We start from the raw sequence: 22,178 nt of genomic DNA on the forward strand, positions 1-22,178 counted from the left end.
CCAGCCTAGTGGAAGAACGGGACTAGGTGAACACGTGTCCCTTTTAGTGGCATGATAAAGATGAAATAGTCCTGTAGGCACTGTGGCACTTCCTTTTTTTAGTGGTTGAAGGGTTGCATTACATACAGTTCCTATAAGTGTTCGGGGGCAGTGGCCTGAAAAGGAAGCTACCCTTGGGGCTGGAAAGAGGTTTCTCACTCTTTAAAAAGCCCTCAGGATGGCCTTCTAGTTATGATCCATGGAGAGATATGTTCTGTTGTTTATTCATTCAGTCGCTTCCGACTCTTCTTGACCTCATGGACCAGCCCACGCCAGAGGTCCCTGTGGGATGTCACCACCTCCAGATCCTTCAAGGTCAAGCCAATCACTTCAAGAATACCATCAATTCACCTTGCCCTTGGTCGGCCCTGCTTCCTTTTTCCTTCCATTTTCCTCAGCACCATTATCTTCTCCCAATTTTCCTGTCTTATTATGTGGCCAAATACTTTATCTTTGCTCCTAATATCCTTCCCCAGTGAGCAGTTGGGCATTATTTCCTGGAGTATGGACTGGTTGGATCGTCTTGTGGTCCAAGGCACTCTCAGAATTTTCCTCCAACACCACAGTTCAAAAGCGTCTATCTTCCTTATGGTCCAGCTCTCGCACCCATATGTTACTACAGGGAATACCATTGCTTTAACTATGTAAACCTTTGTTGCGAGTGTGATATCTCTATTCTTCACTATTTTATTGAGATTGGCCATCGCTCTCCTCCCAAAAAGTAAATGTCTTCTGATTACCTGGCTGCAGTCTGCGAGTGCAGTCATCTTCACACCTAGAAATACAAAGTCTGTCACTGCCTCCACGTTTTCTCCCTCTATTTGCCAGTTATCAGTCAGTCTGGTTGCCATAATCTTGGTTTAACTGCAGCCCAGCTTTTGCACTTTCTTCTTTCACCTTGGTGATAAGGCTCCTCAGCTCCTCCTCGCTTTCAGCCATCAAGATGATGTCATCTGCATACCTAAGGTTGTTAATGTTTCTTCCAGGAATTTTAACTCCAGCCTTGGATTCATCAAGCTCTGCATGTCGCATGATTATTGTAAGCCGCCCTGAGTCCCCTGTTGGGTGAGAAGGGCGGGATATAAATATTGTAATAATATTGTAATAATAATGATGTGCTCAGTATACAAGATGAATAAGTAGGGTGAGAGGATACATCCCCGCCGTACTCCTTTCCCAGTCTTGAACCAGTCTGTTATTTCGTGGTCTGACTGTTGCTACTTGGTCGTTATACAGATTTCTCAGGAGACAAACAAGGTGACTTGCTATCCCCATACCACCAAGAACTTTCCACAATTAATTATAATTCACACAGTCAAAGGCTTTAGAATAGTCAATAAAACAGAAATAGATGTTTTTCTGAAAAGCTTGCTGGTAGAGGGATTCAAATGTCACTACAGGAAACAGGCTAACTTAACTATTGCTGTTTTTGTGTGTTTTCAAGTCATTTCCAACCTTGTTGCCCATGTGTCCTTGGAGGTGGTCAGAGGAAGTGACACTTGGCTCAGCGACAGTTCTCACTAATAATAATATTATTATTTTATTATTTCCAGCATTTATATCCTGCCCTTCTCACCCGAAGGGACTCAAGGCGACTTACAACAATTGGCAAAATTTAATGCCTACAACACAATTATAACTCAAAACAGTACATACAATCACTTAATAAAACTGTTAAAATACATTATAAAATTTTAAAAACATGTCTTACCGTTTAATTTCCCTTAATTGTGTTTTCATTAACAGGTTATTCAAACAGTTCCTATTAATAAATAGGTTAAGTAATGATGCTTTAGCTCCATTTTCCTGTGTCTGGTCTCTTTATTTCATGGTGGGAATTCAAAGATATAAATCAGACCAGCTTCTTGCCAACCTAGTGGATGTTTTCAAGAGCTTCTGCTAAAAGGATCCATGCTTGTCTTTAGTCTTGTCAAAATCTTTACCTTAATGGAAAAGACTGAAGCAGCGGAGAGATAGTATTTAGCGGCAAGCCTAGACAAGAGAGAGTTATGTAACTGGGAAAAGACAAATCTGATGAGGAGTTGCCTGATGATCAGATGGTGGTTTCTGTATCAGTGCCTGCTTGTGCAGTCAGGGCAACAGTGGTAATCCTGCCTGCCCTGCCAGCTCCCCATGGAAACTTGCAGAGCCTTTATTGGTGGAGGAAATGTTCAGGCATGCAACATTCCCCACCTAAGCAGACTGATGGATGAATGGCGGTGGATGAGACTTGGGTTATAGGGCTTCTTTACGTGGCTGAGAAAGACGGAAGATAAATATGCAGGATGATCTTAGCACCATCTGCTGGAACTGCAGTGTAGTCAAGGACCTTGCTATGCTGACATTAATGTCGGAATGACGGACGTCAACACTTGTACAGAGAGCAATTAGGGGGAAAGGGAACCCTGTGTTGCATGCCTGTGGTCTGTTTCCACCTCTGTTTCTTAGATATACATAACTCCGTGTGTTTTTACTTCCTGCTTGCATGTAGAGGTCACTTCTCTCTTTTTTCTAAATGTCTTCAGTGTGCTTTATTGCCTTTTGTTTGAGAAGGGAGCAACGTGAGGCCTCTCTCTGCCTCAAGAGGCTTTACACATGAGAATCAGCAGCATTACGCATTCATTACCAATGTTGATTGTTTACTCTTTTCCACTGAGATGTACTATCTGCAACAATAAAATACGGTTTTACCTTTTTAAAACCTTACCAAAGCATCTGGTTTATTTTTTCTTCTGTTTCCTATAATAAGCTTATATATAGCACTGGCTACGTTGCACTCTACTCTGGTATAGCTATCAAATAACACTACAATTAAAACATTGTTTGGCAAGCCTATCCCATTTTAAGTCCCAGTTATGCACAAGGTTGTGTGCAGTCACATATACTGTGTTCCCTCACTTATCGCGGGGGTTAGGTTCCAGGACCACCCGCATAAGTGAAAATCCGCAAAGTAGGGACACTATATTTATTTTAATATTTATACATTATTTTAGTAGTTATACACTATTTTAAGTCTTTATCAACCAATCGTGTGTTGATAAATCTCCTCTTTCTTCTCCCGTTGCCTCTTGGGCTCCTTTTCTCTCCCTTTGGCATCTCCTCCCTCCCTCCCTTAGGCTGTAAATTGTAATTTTTTATGATTTATAATAGTCCTTTAGAGTTTTTTGAAAAACCGCAAAACAGCAAATCCGCGAAAAGTGAACCGCAAAGTAGTGAGGGAACACTCTACAGCTTCCATTGGCCTGGTATGGTCTTGGTTCTGCTGTCCAATAGCAAAGAGCAACAATATAATGACTTCCTTTACTGCAGCTGTGTTATCTATAGTATTCCTTGCCTGAGAAAACCCTTGAGATATATGGGCCACTACAAGTCAACAGGTGATTTGATGGCACACATTCATGCACTTGATATATATTAATCTTGTAAACCTTATAAACAGTGCTATAAAGTGTGTGAGTGCTGTTATTACCTTATTACTGATGAGAAATGTTGGACTTGGGAAAACTTGCATCGTTCTGGCAAGTTCTTGCCTTGGAGCCATAGCCGAACGGAGGACTTCCTGATTCTTAGCTCAGTCCAATAGCCACTGCTCCTCACCCGCTTTATTTAGCTTAAGTGGAAAGGAGGATCAGGCTTCTTAGACACAACAGGGATATTTAGACTGGTTTGAAACAATGTAAGCCAAGCTAATTATAAGACTTTAAGTACAATTCACTAAGTTCATTGTGTTCCTTAAAATTCCAGCGATGACCTTGGTTGATGAGCCTTTGATTCATGCCACGACTTACATTCCTCTGATGGATAATTCTGACCAGAACCTGGCAGTGGAAAAGAGAGAAGTGGCTGATTTGATGAAGCAAGATGGCATTGAAGGGCTGCAGAAAAGCAACGCGAAGAAACTGAAGAACGAAACCGATAAAGGTGTGAACAAGGGGGCTAGTCGGCTTGGGCTGTGGAGCGTTGAGATGTGGTTAGATCTCGGGGATTCTGAGGTTTCCTTTTCTATAGTTTTGCTTTGCTTTATGGTAGACAAGTGTGAAGATGTGAGCAAATGTGTAACTTTTTGTAAATGGGTTGGGTAGGAAGGAAATCTTTGGGTGGGACCTTCTAGGAATTGGAGTCAATAGAAACTTAATTTTCACCCTAGTTCATTTCAGCCCCATCCTCCAGTAGGTCTCTCTAAACCAGTGTTTCCCAGTCTGTGCTCTGCAAAGCCTAAGGGGGCTCTACGTGCACTTCCCACGGGCTCTGCGGCTGCTCCAGGAAAATAAACATTGAATTGAATTAAAGAATAAAATTGAGAATTAATAATAATAATAATAACAGCAACAATAAGTAAAGGTAAAGGTTTCCCTTGACATAGTCCAGTCGTGTCTGACTCCGGGGGTCAGTAGACACCTCCAAGGTCATGTGGCCAGCATGACTGCATGGAGCGTCATTACCTTCCCACAGAAGCAGTACCTATTAATATACTCACATTTGCATGTTTTCGAACTGTTAGGTTGGCAGAAACTGGGGCTAATAGTGGGAGCTTACGCCGCTCCCTGGATTTGAACCACCAACCTTTTGGTCAGCAAGTTCAGCAGCTCAGTAGTTTAACCCGCTGCGGCACCATACTTTATTTATATTCCGCCCTATCTCCCTGAAGGGACTCAGGGTGGCTTCCAATCACAAAAAGCAAACATTCAATGCCTGAATACGACAACTAATACACACATAAAGGTAAAGGTAAAGATTTCCCCTGATGTTAAGTCCAGTCATGTCTGACTCTGGGGGTTGGTGCTCATCTCCATTTCTAAGCCGCTCCCAGGATTTGAACCTGGGACCTTTCGGTCTGCAAGTTCAACAGCTCAGCGCTTTAACGCACTTGGCCACAGGGACTCCAATACACACATAATAGCAAAAAAACAAAAACCAAAACCCCAGGATATTGAAACAAATTATGATTTAACATCTAAAATTAAAATAACACATAAACTGTCAAATAAATAATATCAACATAAAACAAAACATTGAACAGAAGCATCAATTTCCCAAAGCCGACAGAATTCATTGGGGGCATAGAAGTTGATTATTGAGATATTATGGTAAATTTCAAAGTTTTTAAAATGTAATTTCATTGCATGGACATTGCATAATTGTTTAGATATCTCTTTACTTTGCATTCCCTTACTATCTATCTCTTTTTTCTTCCCCTGTAACACTACTCCTAAGCACAATTTACTTGTAAGACATTGGACAGGCCTAAGTGGCTCCACCATAGAAACTGATTCTAAAAAGGGTTCTGTGAGTCATAAAAGTTGGCAGTCGAAACAGTCTTTGAATCAAAGCAATTGGAATATTTTAGCAAATAACAACAAAGATATTTTCCCAGCCATTGTATTGCTGTAAGTGCAAGGAGACTTGTGACACATTAATAACTGACATTAATAAAACAAGGCTGATGTGGCCCTCGATGAAAATGAGTTTGACATCCCTGCAGAGAAGGGCAGCGTGAATTGATCATTCGTAGGAGTAGCAGACAAAGAACCGGAAGGCAGTATTGCGTGATATAGTCATAGCAGGACATTGGGATATTAACACTTGCGATGTTTTTCTGTTCTGCAATGTGAACAATGCACATGTCTTTTTCAAAATGGTTATACTTATTGTAACATTGACATGTCCTGCAGCACTTTTTTATGTGAAGCATTGCTGCGGCTGATTTTCCAATCTAGATCTGGCTAATGCACGCACTGTTTTTACACATCGAATATCACAGGCTTTGCTTTTGCTCTATTCCTTTAATCCAACTGTCCACATTCATTATGCCTCTGCGACCTTTTAGCTTGCTCGCACTTTCCCCATCTTGTTGATTTCATTATCCAAATAGGGATAATTATTTTCCCTTTACAGCCTGGGATTTGCCCACCTGAATTAGAAACACCCCCTGTTCTTCAGCAATAGGCTTATAGGTGGCATCAGCACAAGGTTTTCCTGTATTTATTAGAGGACATTGTACCCGGGACATGGCTTTGAGCCCTAGTTTTTACCTCCTTGGTGATATTGTCACTGCCTCTCTGATGTTTGCATTGGGCTGACCTGTTTGAATAAATTTTAATGCTGCCCTGGGGTTATAGTTGGCTTGTTCAAGAAACAACTAACCTCAGTTTCTGTATGGAAGCTTTCATCTTCCAGCACTAAGGGCTTGTAAGCAGTGATTCCCAACTTTTGGGCCTCCAGGTGTTTTGGACTTCAGCTCCCACAGTTCCTAACAGCTGGTAAGCTAGCTGGGATTTCTCTGAGTTAAAGTCCAAAACACCCAGAGGCTCAAAGATTGGGAAGGTATGGTGTATATAAAGTAAGGCCCGCAGAACCCATATCTATGGTTTCACTTCCTTCTGCCCAGGAAAAAATCTCAAGGAATTCCTAGTCTCTTTAGGAATTTACTAGATCTTCCGTGCAATTCTATGATATAGTTTCCCAGAGGTTTCCATAGAACTGATTTCAAAGAGTTTAGCAAATATTCTATGTCCTCCTGTGGAACTCTATAGTGTGCCATGACTGGAAGTCAGGTAATTTAATGGTGTTTGATTGTATCTGTAATTTAAGGTGACTGCAGTCTGACTGGGGACATACCTCCTGTCTTAATGTAGTACTGATAGCATAAGATCTTTCTTTGTGAGGTCAAGATTTAAGAAGACATAAGAAACATTTTTTTTCTTGAAAGATTGGCTGCAGAAGATGATGGACAGTACTCTTTCACCTTTCCAAGGTGAATGTGAAAATGATATGATAACACCTGGGCATATGATTGCAATGCATGGTGCATTACAGATTAGAGTCCTCTATTTGAAGATCTATCTGGTCTAAACCTTGTTTAATGATAAAAGACATCAAAAGAGATAGCAAGGAGAGCCCTGAAACTGATTATCAATGAATAGCACCTGAATAGCAGATGAATGAAGCAGATACAAGGGTTACAGAACTGTAGAATTCTCATTGTGGCAAGCTATGTGGTATTTTTTGTTGTCCAAGTTTTTCATGGCCATGTTCCAGAAGCATTCTTTTTTTACATTTCACTTACATCTATAGAAGGCATTCTCAGAGGTTGTGAGGTCTATTGGAAACTAGACAAGTGTGGTTTATATTTCTGTGGAATGTCCAGGATGGGAGAAAGAACCTGTTTATTGTCTTTATTAAAAAACTAAAAAATGGTATTTAAAAAACAAAACAAAAATCAGGACAGTAAATAATGAACAACACTGAGAAAACAGGGAAATTCCAGACAAGAAACAATCAGGGCCGGCTAACACCTCCCAGCAAAGGATTCCCCCAGGCAGGAAGCAGCCACGCTTTGAAGCTGCCAGGCTATTCAGTGCTAATCAAGCTGGCCAGTTGCTACATTTACACTTGCTTCCAACAGACAAGAGTTCTTTCTCCCACCCTGAACATTATCCCACAGATATATAAACCCCACTTGCCTAGTTTCCAACATCTCAGAACCTCTGAGGATGCCTGCCATAGATGTGGGCGAAACATCAGGAGAGAATGCTTCTGGAATATGGCCATACAGCCCAGAAAACTCACAGCAATCCAATGAGCAAAACACTCCATTGCACTCAACAGCACGTGCCTATTCATTTCTACTCAGACGTTTAGCCCAATTGAGTTAGATTTAACTATCTCCATGGTTAGTGAAAACATTCCTACTCTCTCTTTGGATAGTCTCCATTGGTATATGAACTGATGCTTATGGGGAAAGGAAGAAAAGCTGAAATGAAAAACAAAATGTGTGTTTATCCCATGTTTAATAGCTGCTTTATGGTTTAATTGTAGAAAACGCAGAGGTGAAATTCAAGGACTTTCTCTTGGCTATGAAAAACATGATCTTCACAGAAGAGGAAGCTTTGAGTGTGGTGGAGCTGCTGAAGGAGAAGTCAAATGTGATACAAGATGTTCTGCAGAAGGTACGCGATGCAGGCTGTTGACTTAATATACAGGGTGTTTGAAAAAGAACTCGCTAGTTTCCATTTGATTTAAATGGAAACTAGGGAGTTTTTTTTCAAACACCCTGTATATTCATAGTTAAGGGCTGCCTTGGAAGTCTAGTAATACTGTACTTTTATTTTTTTATCATAATAAAAAGAAAAGAAGAGCAATACTGGAGATGCCCAAAGATCTTTTTTTAGTTCAGCATCCTGTTCCTTCAAGCATAAGTTTCAGCAAACCTTAGTGTTCCATCTTCCAATTTTTCCTCTTTTACAACTACAAGGAAGTGGCTATAATTTTTTGCTTAGTCAAATCTTAGCATTTTGTCTGATCCTGAGACTATAGATCAGGGGTCCCCAAACTAAGTCCCAGGGGCCGGATGTGGCCCTCCAAGGTCATTTACCTGGCCCCTGTCCTAAACTGTAGACTTAGGGTTGACCTAAGTCTACCTGGTCTTTGGAGGTCTCTTTGCTTACTTATAGCCTTATGAGATCATCTAGATGGTCTTTGAAGGTCTCTTTGCTTAGCTACGACCTTATGAGGCCATCTAGATGGCTTTTGGAGGTCCCTTTCCTTACTTATGGTCCTATGAGATGGTCTAGATGGCCTTTGGGGGTCCCTTTCCTTACCTATGGTTTTATGAGATTGTCTAGATAGCCTTTGGGATCCCCTTTCCTTACCTATGGTCTTATGAAACCATCTAGATGGTCTTTGAGGGCCCCTTTCCTTACCTATGGTCTTATGAGACCATCTTGATGGTCTTTGGAGGCCTCTTTGCTTACCTATGGTCTTATGGGATCGTCTAGATCAGGAGTCCCCAAACTAAGGCCCATGGGCCGGATGCAGCCCTCCAAGGTCATTGACCTGGCCTCTGTCCTAAACTTTAGACTTAGGGTTGACCTAAGTCTGAAATGACTTGAAGGCACACAACAACAACAACCCTAATTTTGGACTATTTCATCATAGTCTGGCCCCCCAACAGTCTGAGGGACTGTGAACCGGCCTTCCACTTAAAAAGTTTGAGGACCCCTGCTATAGATGGTGTTGATACAATTCAGTTTGAAAAAACCCCATGGTGTTTCTTTTACCAAACTGTATTCAGCATTAATCACAGTTTAGGATTTAACACGGGTGGACTCACTCAAGAACTGAAACATGTTTCTGAACTTTGTGTGGTCATGCTGAAGAAGGGCAGTGTGTGATTGCATGGCTCATTGTAGCTGCTTTACATTGCAATTAATTGTGACATACAGTCTGTCTCTCTTTTTTATCTTACCTTCAGTACTTTTTTTTTTAATTGCAGGCCAGTAAGGGAGATTCAGCTGCAGTCCTGCATCAGCTGCAAGAAAAGGACAAATTGCTTGTGGCCTTGAAGGAAGAAGCGACTGTTGCAAAGGAGCAGTGCAAACAGTTCTCTCAGGTACAGTACATTGATTCATGGGATAAATAAATGTGGCACAGTTACCCTTACTCAGCAAGGAGAAATAATAGATCTTGGAAATATTGCTAATTCATTGATACTAGCTTAAGACATTTGCATAAAATAGGATTGGGGCCTGTGGTGGTAGGTTGCCTTTCCATCCGGTCCAGCCCCCTACTATGTAGGAATTGTTGGGTGAGTGGGCTTATTAACAAAAGACCCTCTGCTATAAATGTATAGCAGAGTAACTTATTAGGAGCAGTGTGACCCAGCACCAGTAGCCAAAAGTGATAAAAAGAACAAAAACACACAAACTGATGTTATCTCTTCTTTAGGAGGCTTTTCTTTGTAGCCAAATAATATGGTTGCACTATTTACAAAAACAAGGTTTCCATAACACAAATAAAGTTCTTTATACTTCCTTCTTTGCTTCGACCCTGGGCTTCTTTCTCGTGCAGATAAATAGCTTTGCTCTCACAGAGCCTCCTCTCACACCAAACTTACACAGTAGCTTTACACACGAGACCTTCAACCTGGGGCTTCTCACATCAGGCTTTCTCACACTTGGGCTTTCTCACACTGAGACTTCTTTCACACTCCTCAGGACGACACTACCTTTGGCCCACTAACTCTAACAGGTTTTGGCCTACTCATTCTCCTCAGGGTGACGCTAACTTATTTAATCCTTTCAGTGCTTGACTCACATTTTTGTAATTAAAAATACCAAGTTAATTTTTAATATTTCTGACAGAAATGTCCAATCAAAGCACTCGCTACAGATATCTATCCAGACTCTGCTTAAAAGCCTCCAGAGAATGAGACTCCACAATAATCCTAGGCTGCCCATTCCATTGTTGAACAGCTCTTACGGTCAAGAAGTTCTTCCTACTGTTTAAGAGGAATCTCTTTTCCTTTTATTTGAATTCACTGCTCCATGTCTTAATCTCTGAAGTATCATAAAACAAACTTGCTCCTTCATTAGTGTGACATCTTTTCAGATATTTATGCATGGTGATCATGTCCCCTCTCAACCTTTTCTTCTCCAAGCTAAACATCCCCAGCTCTTTGAGCCGCTCCTCATATATCTTGGCTTCCATAATGTCTACCCTTTTGGTCTCCCTTCTCTGTATCCTTTCCACCTTGTCAGTATCCTTTTTGAATTGCTTTTCCTAGAAATGGACACTGCGTTATTCTAGGTGAGGTCTGATCACGGCAGTTGAGAGTGGGACTATGGCTTCCCTCAATCTCGATACTACACTCCTCTTGATGCAGCCTAGAATGCATTGGTTTTTTTAGCTGCCATGTCACACTGTTGACTCATGCTCACTTTGTGGCCTACTAAGATGCATAGATCCCTTTTACATGTATTGTTTTTAAGCCAGGTGTCACTCACCTGTGCATTTCATTTTTGTCATAACAATCTTTACTCTGCCCTGCATTCCCCTTTCCTTCATCTGTCAGCAGTACCTTGCCCAATCTCCATGTCTATATGTTTTCCATCCTCAAGCACCCAGATAATCTATCTTTTCTGATATAGCTCAGACACAACTTTTCCTCCTTGAGCTCACTCATTCTGAGCTCCTTGAAACTCTCATGTTCTCTACAATCACTCCATCATTGCTTTCACCTCCTGGAATATCATCCAGGAACATAAGTGTTGGGCCAAATTTTCCTCACTTCCTAATCACAGCTCAGATCACAAAGTTTTTGGCTTGTCTCTTTAGTCTTCCTTCACTCTTAATATTAAGCTGAGCTGCTGAACTTGCTGACTGAAAGGTTGGTGGTTCGAATCCAGAGAGCGGGGCGAGCTCCCACTGTTAACCCCAGCTTCTGCCAACCTAGCAGTTCAAAAACATGCAAATGTGTGTAGATCAATAGGGGAGATAATGGGGGCTCCATGCAGTTATGCCAGCTACATGAAGGTCTATGGACAACACTGGCTCTTCGGCTTAGAAATGGAGATGAGCACAACTCCCAGAGTCGGACACGACTAAACTTAATGTCAGGGGAAAACCTTTACCTTAGGCACATTGAATTTGTTGGTTTTGTGTCCTTGTTCAACCTTGGCAGGAATTAAATATGTTTGCTTGCAGAAATGAGGCATCCGTTGATGTTTTCCTAGGAGCTGGTGTCAGAGAAGGAAAGGAACAACTTACTTGCAGCAAAGATGAGAGAGCGCATTGGTACCCTGGAAAAGGAGCATGGAGTCTTTCAGAACAAGATCCATGTAGGCTACCAAGAAGCCCAACAGATGAAAATGAAGGTGAGAAGCATAATCTTGGTTATTGTGTGCATTTTCTGAGTCTGAGGGCACAACACTGTAGTTTTACAGAGTCTTTAGATTTCTCTGTTTTGTGGCCTTATTCAGCCATGGCAGTTAATGTGGTGTCAAACTACATTAATTTAATGATGTAGAAGCACCGTGAGAGAATGCGAATATCCCTGGATCTCCCAGTTGGTTTCCATGGCCAAATGGAGATTTAAACTGTGGTCTCTAGAGATGTATTCCTGTGCTCAAACCACTGCATCACAAAATATTAAAACAAATATAGATTTGAAACATTTTAAAAACTCAATCTAAATTTAAGTTATTTTAAAATGCAGTTAAACTATCTGTTGCATTAAAACCATTTAAAATGTATTAAAACAGAATATACAGATCAATTAAATAGTGACTTTTTAAAAATGTGTTGGCATACATTTTTTTTTATTTGCAAGTAGAAGAAAAATAACAAAAGGGCCCTCAGAGAAGGGATCCCAGAGTCTGGGAACTTGGAAGGACTTTCCCATTGGTCCCACCAAATTTACCTGTAAAGGTGGGAAGATTAAGAGAAGAGCCTTCATTGAAGCTTTTAGAAGTCAGGGCAACCTCACACTTGTCTTTCAGACAGCCAAGAGCAAACTTTAAAAAGTCATTTCTGCTTGGAAACCATTTCAAAGCCTACTGTGGTTCTTCTCAATACTGTATGCATGCTTTCCTTAGAGATGTGTAGCTTACAACACATTTTATTTGTTGGACATCTCCCATCCAAATACTAATTAAGGCTGACCCTGCTTATCTTCCAATATTAGAAGTTCCTTCTTGATGTTAGACCCTGTTGTCTCTTGGTAATGATGCAAAAAGTAAAGCACATCGGGTTATAAAAAGTGACTGTAGCTTCCAAAATATGGGGACCTTGATTTGTGAGCAGGAATAGGAAATGATGGATCAGTTTCCAGTTCTGTGTTACCCTTTTCTGTGTTCTTATGTGAGTTCATCCTATCCCATTTCCTCACTAAGTTGCTGTTTTTTAAAATACAGCATAACCCTGCCCCTATTTAAATGTATTTTTAAACACAAATCTGATTTTAACACATTTACACCCAAATATGCATTTTATGCATTTTGGATGGTGTTTTTTTGTGTAATCCTAGGAATTATATCCAAAAAATCTAGAGAATTGCAGCAACTGCAGGATAGCTGTGTTTGATCCATATGTTAATCCATGAAGAGCAAGCGTAAATTAAGTGTCTGGAACAATAGAAATGGTTCTCTGATCCATATGTATTCTCTTCCCTTTCTCTAGTTTCAACAACTTCGTGAACAAATGGAGGCAGAGATCAATCGCCTGAAGCAAGAGAATGGTATCCTGAGAGATGCTGTCAGTACGTCTACCAACCAAATGGAAAGCAAGTACGCTATTGTGGTGATTCCACTTAAGCAACCAGATTCTTGAATCTCTATTTATTATTTGAAAGTGAAGCTGTTGTTTTTCTGAAGTAATTGACAGATGAGAAGCCTAGGGACCTAACTCCAGTTGGATCCCACTGTTAGATTGAGAGGTTCACACACATTGGGGAAGGTGTTACCTGTGTTGCACAGAGTAGGGACATCTTCATGAAAAGGTCATGGAGGGGATCACCTGTGAATAGCTTGAATTTTGAATTTTGAGGGTGGCCTTGCTTTTATACTGGCTTGGATCTGGAAAGTGAAGCAATCCTTATTGGAATGCCATCTGGAACACAACCAGTTGTGGGAATTGAAGTCCAAAACACCTGGAGGCCAAAGTTTGCCCATGCCTGATCTGCATACACATTGCTGCCGATTAGAGCTGAAAGTACTAGGATAAATAAATCAGTAGTCTGACTCATTAGGAAGCAGCTTCTTGTGTTCTTCACATTTGATGATTACTCAGTTAGGTGGACCAATGGAGGAACCAGGGAGAACAAATAGCAACGTGGACAGTGAAATCTATCCTTTTCTCCCCTGACTTTCCTTACTTAACGATTGACCTAGGCTTTATATAATCATCCTTCCATATTCTCTGGTATTAGGGGCTCGGGATCCCTACAAAAGTGAAAAAACCTTGAACACCTCCCTGGGGCCTATACATTAATATCTAGGTTCTCCAGCATGAGTCTATAGCAGATATGAGCAAATTTTGGCACTTCATGCCCTGCCATATGTTAGGAATTGTGGGAATTGGAGTCCAAAACATCTGGAGAGCAGAGGTTTGCCCATGCCTACGTTATAGTCAACTTCTGCCAGAAGTTGACCATAGAATTACACTGGAGGATCTAGAGATTCCTACAAAATTGTTCTCCCTAACAATCGCTAGGTCCATCAGCATCGCTATATGATCAGTTTCCATCAGAAGTTGACCATAGGGTCACTTTAGAGATCCTAGAGCAGAGATTTCCAAGAGCTTTACCTTTCATAAAGGTGCAAATATTTGGTGACACACCCTTTTAGGCATGAGTCATTTTGTGACACAGTAATTCAGTTTTACTAGCAAACAGGAGGTTAAACCAACCCCTTAATAGAGATATGGACACACACACAAATTGTAATAATAAATGTATGGGATGCAACGTATCTCATTGGCATTTTAAAAAATACAATGTGTAAGCTAACAACATACTCGTATATTTCCATGATTTTTGTCATTTCGCTTTATGCTCATGCAACACACCCTGCAGCCGATGCACTAACAGTTTGGAAAACTCTGTCCTAGAGGTTCCTAGTGAGAACATCAAATAAATAAATGTAACAAAATGTCACACTATGTAATAATAATAATAATAATAATAATAATAATAATAATAATAATAATAATAATTTTATTCTTATAATTTTATTCTTATGTAACAAAATTTGAAAAAAAAAATCTGTTCCTGGTTTGAAAGTGTTATTTCCTGTTTAATTGTGAAAGTAACTGTTATACTATACTCCAGAAACTTTGTTTTTGTGGCTGCCACAAACTAGGTTGAATTGGTTGAGACTCTGAGATATTCATTGAAAAACTATAGCAAAATGTACTGCAGGATGTTCTGCAAAAAAAAAAAGTTTTTGCAGTTTAATAAACTTTTCCCATGCTTTTATGATAGAACAAATTAGGAAATGACATTTATAAGCCAGGAACAAAAATTGTGCTACACAGTGTAATTGAATCTGCAAAAGTAAAACCCACAAGTGTACAGGGCCAATTGGTCTTCCTTCTTATGGACAGTGATTGCTTCCTTTCTCTTGAGTTAAACTTCATGTTGGCCAGTGAATTGTAATTGGAGTGTGCATGTTCTCTTTAAGGCTTTTTGTTGCATTTCTTCAGGGGCAGGGAAACAAGATAATTATATGTGTCTTGTTGAACAAAACAGCAGGTTTTCTCCATTTGGGACAGCATTTAGATCAGGCATGGGCAAATTTCAGCCCTTCAGATATTTTGGACTCCCAACTCCCACAACTCCTAACAGCCTTGGGACCTTTCCTTTTCCTCCATAAGCGGCTGAGGGGGAAAAGGAAGGGGCCCAAGGCTGTCAGGAGTTGTGGGAGTTGGAGTACAAAACACCTGGGGGTTGGAGTTTGCCCATGCCTGATTTAGATAGTGTTTTTCTTGTCATGTAGAATTTATTACCTCATTTTCGGACTTAAAATATGCATATATAGATACAGCAAAACTTGACAAGAATTTGGGTCATCATATTCTGTATTTCTTTAAGCAAGAAACCAAACGTGATTGTGGAAAAGTGAAATTGTCACAGCAGAGGGATTGGCCAATCTTCGTAACACAACAGCAATTTTAAACCAGTTTTCTTGGGTAGTTGAAATCTTATCATACTGTGAATTTGCAAATGCAACTGCCTGTCTTTCTGCACAAATGGGCTTCACTCACATTGCCAGATAATTGTACTTTCCTACCTGGTGAAAAGCAACCTTCCTTCCTTGTTTCTAGACAGTCATCAGAGCTCAATAAATTGCGCCAGGACTGTGCTAGGCTTGTGAATGAGCTGACTGAGAAGAACAACAAATTGCAGCAGGAGGAACTCCTCAAGAAGAATGCAGAGCAAGCTGCTGGTCAGCTAAAAGTGAGTTCCATTTTGTCTTCTCTGTTCCAAACATGCAGTCAAAACTGGCATGGGATTTGTGGCACTCTGTTTCTACTAGTAGTATTACTGTTACTATTCCTACTTCTGGGTGTTTTGTGTTTTCAAGTTGTTCCCTATCATGGGATTTCTTGGCAAGATTTCATCAGAGGAGATCTGACATTGCATTTCTCTGAAGTTGACTTGCCTACAGTCATGGTGTCTACTGCTCCTAGCCTTCATTTGTCTGCAGAATAAAAATTTTGAAATCCCATATTTTATCCTCATGGCTGATTGTCCACTGTAGCATAGTACTAGCCTTAGTTCCAAAGCATTGTGTGATTGTTGCTGTTTGTGAAAAGTGGCTTTCCTTGAGTTTTTTTTCTGGTAGCTTATGATAGATCTGAAAAGATGCACCTTAAGGTTAGGAATGCTTTGGGATTGCTTTATAGGAGATATGAGAAGCTACAGTTTTTTTGTTGAGGATACATGATATTGTTTTGATGTTTTCTGTCTCTGCCTGTATTCTTGGCCTACAGAGCCTTGATCTCATGAGGCTAGTGAAAAATGCCACAAAGGACAGTCTGACCCCAGAGGGAGCCAAGGACAAACAATATGCTGTTTGTTCAATTAGCCAAATACACAACCATTATGTACCCTGCTTTTAATGAGTTACCAGCTACAGAAGCTTCATGACCTGTATAATGGATCTGTGCCAATAAATGGTGCATACACACACACACGCACATCTCATTCCCGAAGAGGGAGATGCAGCCATACTATGGGAATGCCCCACTGTAATATCTAACTGATTACAGAGTTAGCACTACAAGGACATTTCCAAATCTGTTCAGATTAAATCATAAATTGCATAAGTGCCTTTTGGCCTTTGTTTTCTGATTAGTTGAATTCAGATTAGAAAGTAAGCATTTCAGATTCAGTTTGTAATGACTCCCACCCCCAATAAAATCAACAAAATGTCAAAGTAAAAAAGCAGATAAAAGTGAGGTTTTGTTTTTGGTAGTAGCTTCAAAGTTTAAAAACAATTGAGAGTATAAATAGGAGTTTTCTTTTCTGGCTCCAAAATGGTACTGGTGTTTGCGCCACGCTAAACAATGGGTTATGAGATTTAACATTAATCCAAAACAGAAACACTGCACTTTATTATGAAGTTGAGTCCTGAGCTCAATTGTAAATATTACAACAAAACGTCTGGCAGAGCCTTTAAAAACTTAACACATTTTATTTGGTGTGAACTTCTCTGGGTTGCAGACCGCTTCAAGAGAATCCACAGAACTGTATGGCAAATTAGTGTTTCTGAGCCATGCTGATTTTTGTTTTTGTTGCAGCAGATTAACAGGGCTCCATCACTAGAAGCCATTAAACTCTTCTGGGAATGGGACGAGATGATGGTGCGAAGATTATTTATTATTATTCATTTATTTACAGTATTTATATTCTGCCCTTCTCACTCCGAAGGGGACTCAGGGCGGATCATGGAACATACATATGCGGCAAACATTAAATGCCCTTTATACACAAACAGGACAGACAATTGAACATAGATGAGAAGTATATAGGCTTTTCCCATCTTTGGCTTCTTGGAGATTTGTTTTCAGTTTTGGCCATGGGTGGGTGCTACTGTTGCATCTCCCTGCCGAAGAGCTTTGTTTGTAAACTTCTCCTTTGATGAAATCACTGGCATTTTCCTGGCATTTCCTTAACATACCTCCCCGCATTTGAGCGGTACCTATTTATCTACTCACATTTTGCTTTCAAACCGCTCGGTAGGCGGAAGCTGGGCTAAACACTAGGAGCTCACTCTCACCCGGGCTTCGAACTGTTAACCGTTTGATTGACAAGATGTACTGCAGCTGGTGGTTTAACCTACTGGGCTAAAGTCCGTCCCCTTATGCAATGGGTAAAAACTCACAAAACAGTGATATGTTTCTTGGGCCAACATAAAATGCACAGAGTACATCATGGGAGCTTTCGAAGTTCCCTTGACTTCTCCATTAGGCCAAGGTGTTTAAAATCATGGAAGAGAAGAAAAAAGAGTAAATGTAATCTCTAGTAAGGAATTTTCTGTATCAGTGGCGACACTGAGCAGATGATCTTGTGTATCTTTGCACGTATCAAATTATCTTAAATGAGTAGTTTCTGCTGTATTTGTGTAGCTCTCTTATCTCTTCATGCCCTTTTTTGCTCATAATTGCAGTTTAGAAGAAAAGCCAGGCGGCTCATTCCTGACCGCAGAGGCAGAAGTGCTGCATGCTTGTTTGTGGCAAAATAAGCAAGTTAGAGCCAAAGTGTTGGATCCAAGCTACTGGTTCTATCTCCAGAAATGTACATAAACCTTGCTGTTGAAGCAAAAATAGCAGTGACATTTCATTACTCTCTTTACTCAGATTGCAGCATTCATGCTGTGACCTGTGACCAAGGAAAATTAAGCTAATTCACACAAAAACAATGTAATGTGCAATGTTTTAGGCATAGACCCATTGTCTGGTAGCAATTGCTTCCTTAATGTAGTCCAAATAGCATTTTTTTCAGATACCAGAAACAAATAAACAAATGAAATGTAGGATTTGGAGGTTCTGTTTTCTTAAAGTTCAGGCTGGAGTGTTATTCAAATGTGACAAGAACAATGAAAGGCATTAGGGTGTCCTGTGCTTTTAAAACATTGTTTGAAGACTGGTGCAATAACAGGATCAGTGATAGATATTGTTTTCCATTCTTTTTAACATCAAGGCACAGCAACAGGAAGCTGAGAGAAGATGGGAGGAAATGCAAAGCTATCTTAGGAAAAGAACAGCAGAACATGAGGCAGCCCAGCAAGGTATGTTTCATGGGGGCCTTCCTGCTATTGAATCTGTTTCACTTCCTTCTTAAGCCTCTTCGCCACCTAATTCAATGGAGTCTCCCTTCTCCAGCCCCAACCACGCCTGAAAAACTGTGTGAGATGTAGCAGATAACACTTAGGAATTGTGTAATGCTTCACCAGCTACAGCATAATTTGTACAACTGATGAATAACATTGAATTATATTAAAAATGCATGTCATTACCAACTCTCTTATAATATGGTTTGGAACACTGAGAGAGAAAAAAAATCTTGGATGGTTAGAAAGAATGAGAGAAATAATTGGCAAACTTTTATTCCCTTGACTTGGCTGAACACAAACTCACTGGCTGATACAATCCATAATGTTCTTGTTCTTCCCTGTAATATGATATAGTAGGCCTGTGAATCACACCAGTTTGTGTTACACAGTTTCTGTTATGCACGGTCTGTTATGCCTGGGCTGAGCTCCTGAAAGTAGCCCCCTCTTCAGGTGCCAAATCCAACAGTAAGTCCCAATGTGCAATAGAAGTTCGGCTGCACTTCTGTCCATGGAGAAAGGAGACAGACTTCTTTCTCTGGGGAGAGAAACACAAGTAGGCTTTGGTTATATCTGTCTGCAGATGAAAGAGATGGATTCCTTTCTCATTGAAAAGAAGTGCAGTCAGATTTCCGTCACTTCTCTTTGCAGAGGAAAGAGATTCACTTCTTTCTTGTCAAAGTGCAGCCAGACTTCTCTCCATGGAGGAAAAAGACAGACTCCTTTCTTAAGAGACAGAAGCATGGCTGGTTTTCATTGCTTCTCTGTGTAGATACTTCTTTTTCAGTGGAAAGAAGTGTCTGCATAGTTGGGCTTCCTGCTGGATATGGCGCACTGTACTGTATGTTAAATTCAACTTTCAGCAGCATACAAGTTGGGAGGAAAGTTTCCAGATATGATGCAAAAATTGCATTATGAGAAGGATCTCAAAATGGATCCCTCACCCTATTCACAGGATTATGTAACTTTTATTCTCTTCCTAACTTCACACTTTCCATAACTGATGTATTATAGAAGTGAAAAGTTTAACATAAAAAACTGCATTATACTGAGTCAGGTAATTAGTACACCTAACCCAGTTGTGTTGTTTTATCTATTTACAATTTATTTATTTATTTACTATATTTCTACCCTGCTCTCTTCTTACCCCGAAAGGGACTCAGAGCGGCTTACAGTTTGGCCACTTGCAAATGCACAGTGCATGAATATAATACAATACAAATAGAGCACATTTAACATAAAATACAAAACAAAAATCACACAAAGTATAATAACATCCAGAAATAAGATATATTAAGCATCGAAAAAGTTTAAAACCAATTGCAATTATTGTGGAGACTCATCAATTAAAAAGTTTATTTTGCTAAACTTGGTCATCAGTGATTAACATGAGCCAGCGAGAAAATTAAGAAATGTCTCCACAAAATAAATAAATTAAAATAAAATCTGAAAACAAAACAAAAAAGTCCCCCTAAAGCTCAAGCGGAACAGAGTTAAAAGTTGAGCATCGGTAGAGAAGCCAGCAGCCCAAGCCAAGCCCAGTTTCGGTTCTAAGTCAAAGCAGGGATGGTTGGTAAAATTCCCTGTTATTGTTGTCCTATAAGGTATCAGTGACTTGAAGTAACTTCGGGCTATGGCTAGCTAACAGCGAGGTCATGGCAAGGTAACAGGAAATGGTGGCAATGGTAGAGCGGCTCTTTTGCGCCAACCTCTCCACGTTGATGCTGGGCAGTGGGAGGGAAGGCCGAGTAGAGCACAGCTCAGGGAAGTCGCCAGTCTGGTCGCAGTGCTCGTTCCTCTCGCTGGTGTAAGCAGCACTAGTAATTTAAATCAATAGCAGTAAAAGAAATATTAAAACAAGTAAACATGTTGATAAAGAAAAAAATGATTAAATATGGTTATAGCAAGCAAGTAGGCAATTAAATCTTGTCTCAAAAGTCTTCTGTATGGAAGGATTTTAATGCTGTGATGGAAAACAACTGACTGCATGACAAAGGAGGAGTCTCCATAAATGGAGAATTTCAAAACTGGTACATGGTGATAGAGGGGACTCCTCTCCTTGTCCCAGCCTAACATGGCTTTTGAATATATGTATGGCTTTAGTAAGTGGACATTCTCATGTGAGAAAAGACACATCAACTATGTAGAGCTTGAAAAGTTATAACTAGCACTTTGAATTGGGTCCAAGTGGGAAAGTAGTGTAGTTCCAGGAATGTTTCTAATACTAAACTGCGATGATGACTCTCCAGAGTTTCTGACAGAAGTGTCTTCCAGACTTTCTTGGAGATGGCGAGCTTTGAACTACTGCCCTTCTCGCATATCACCTAAGAGCTTGGTAGCTTTAGGCAGACTGCCACCTGTATGTATCTTACAAAACAGGTAGCATCCTTTGAACATTCTCACCCTTGATCCAGATCTATAGGGTGGTTCTTACATTTTTCTTGCTAAGTGCATGCTTGGTGATCAACTTGGGGTGTGCTTCCAGGAAGTCGCCTCCATCCAATGGGAGATAAGTAAATGAAATGTTGGTTAAATGTAAATTATCTGGGTAAATTGTTGTTTTGGTTTAATTTCCCCCCACCCCTTTTGTCTTTCTAATGGCAGACATCCAGAATAAGCTTGTGGCCAAGGACAATGAAATCCAGAGCCTGCACAGCAAATTTACTGATACAATGGTCTCAAAGCAACAGCTAGAACAAAGGATGAGGCAATTAATGGAAGCAGAACAAAAGAGGGTCACGGCTGAGGATTCGATTCAGAGACAGGTGCAGGTACAGCTGGATTCGGTTTGGCTCCATTGCATTGCTCTGCTTCTCTGTTAGTCTTTGCGGGGTGTGATGTATTTTGGAAAGAGTCAGGGAGCTCTCAGATATGACTTCTAAAGTACTATTAAGTAATATTAGCAAGTATAATGTGGGTGAAAAAGCATTTTATTACCAGATGTTTTGGCCTATAAACCTGCTAGCATGGTAATAGTCAGAAGCACCTGCAGGAACAAAGGCTTCCAAGCCTGATCTAAATTGTTTATTGTAAATTAAGCATCCATAATGTTGATAACATCAAGTACTTTTATTGTCTGTTTAATGTCTTCATGACACTGCATGGGATAACTTCATTGATCAGTTTTAATCATTTTAGCATATTAACTCCACCATGAAGACTGGTCTTGCCAGTAGCTGTTCTGCATTTTAGTCTGAAATTGGTTAATTTATCAAGGTGGTGAACTTATTTGGGAATAGGGCTCAAGACCCCCAAATAACTGTGGTCTGGATTCATTGACCATTGACATGGATGGAGTTAGTTACCAGTGTGTCCAGAATTACGTTCTTTTTCCCGTGTGCATTTACTTTTTGAAATGTTCTAATTGCTTTATTTTTTTAAAAATTCTCATAGGAGCTGATGGAACAAAATGAGGCTTTAAAAGCTCAGCTGCAGAAGTTCCATTCACAGATGGCAGTCCAGGTATGGACATAGCACAGTGTTTATTGTCATCTCATCCTCCTGGTTACTCCTCCTTTTCATCCAGAA

General features: G+C 40.2%; 1 protein-coding gene across 11 annotated transcripts in view; it reads left to right on the forward strand.

The window, feature by feature from the left end:
• ktn1 (kinectin 1) overlaps positions 1 to 22,178 on the forward strand; it is a 154,167-nt gene that overhangs the window by 69,655 nt on the left and 62,334 nt on the right. For 10 of the 11 annotated variants that reach the window (XM_062968626.1, XM_062968631.1, XM_003227137.4 and 7 more), the window contains exons 4-12: positions 3,784 to 3,960; positions 7,858 to 7,988; positions 9,314 to 9,430; positions 11,553 to 11,693; positions 12,997 to 13,103; positions 15,640 to 15,772; positions 18,521 to 18,608; positions 21,255 to 21,421; positions 22,044 to 22,112. In XM_062968626.1, coding sequence (XP_062824696.1) covers positions 3,784 to 3,960; positions 7,858 to 7,988; positions 9,314 to 9,430; positions 11,553 to 11,693; positions 12,997 to 13,103; positions 15,640 to 15,772; positions 18,521 to 18,608; positions 21,255 to 21,421; positions 22,044 to 22,112 — 1,130 coding nt within the window. The remainder of the gene's footprint in view (positions 1 to 3,783; positions 3,961 to 7,857; positions 7,989 to 9,313; positions 9,431 to 11,552; positions 11,694 to 12,996; positions 13,104 to 15,639; positions 15,773 to 18,520; positions 18,609 to 21,254; positions 21,422 to 22,043; positions 22,113 to 22,178) is intronic. The other variant, XM_062968628.1, reaches the window with a different exon arrangement.

Source organism: Anolis carolinensis, chromosome 1 (assembly GCF_035594765.1).
Source record: "Anolis carolinensis isolate JA03-04 chromosome 1, rAnoCar3.1.pri, whole genome shotgun sequence".
NCBI lineage: Eukaryota > Metazoa > Chordata > Lepidosauria > Squamata > Dactyloidae > Anolis > Anolis carolinensis.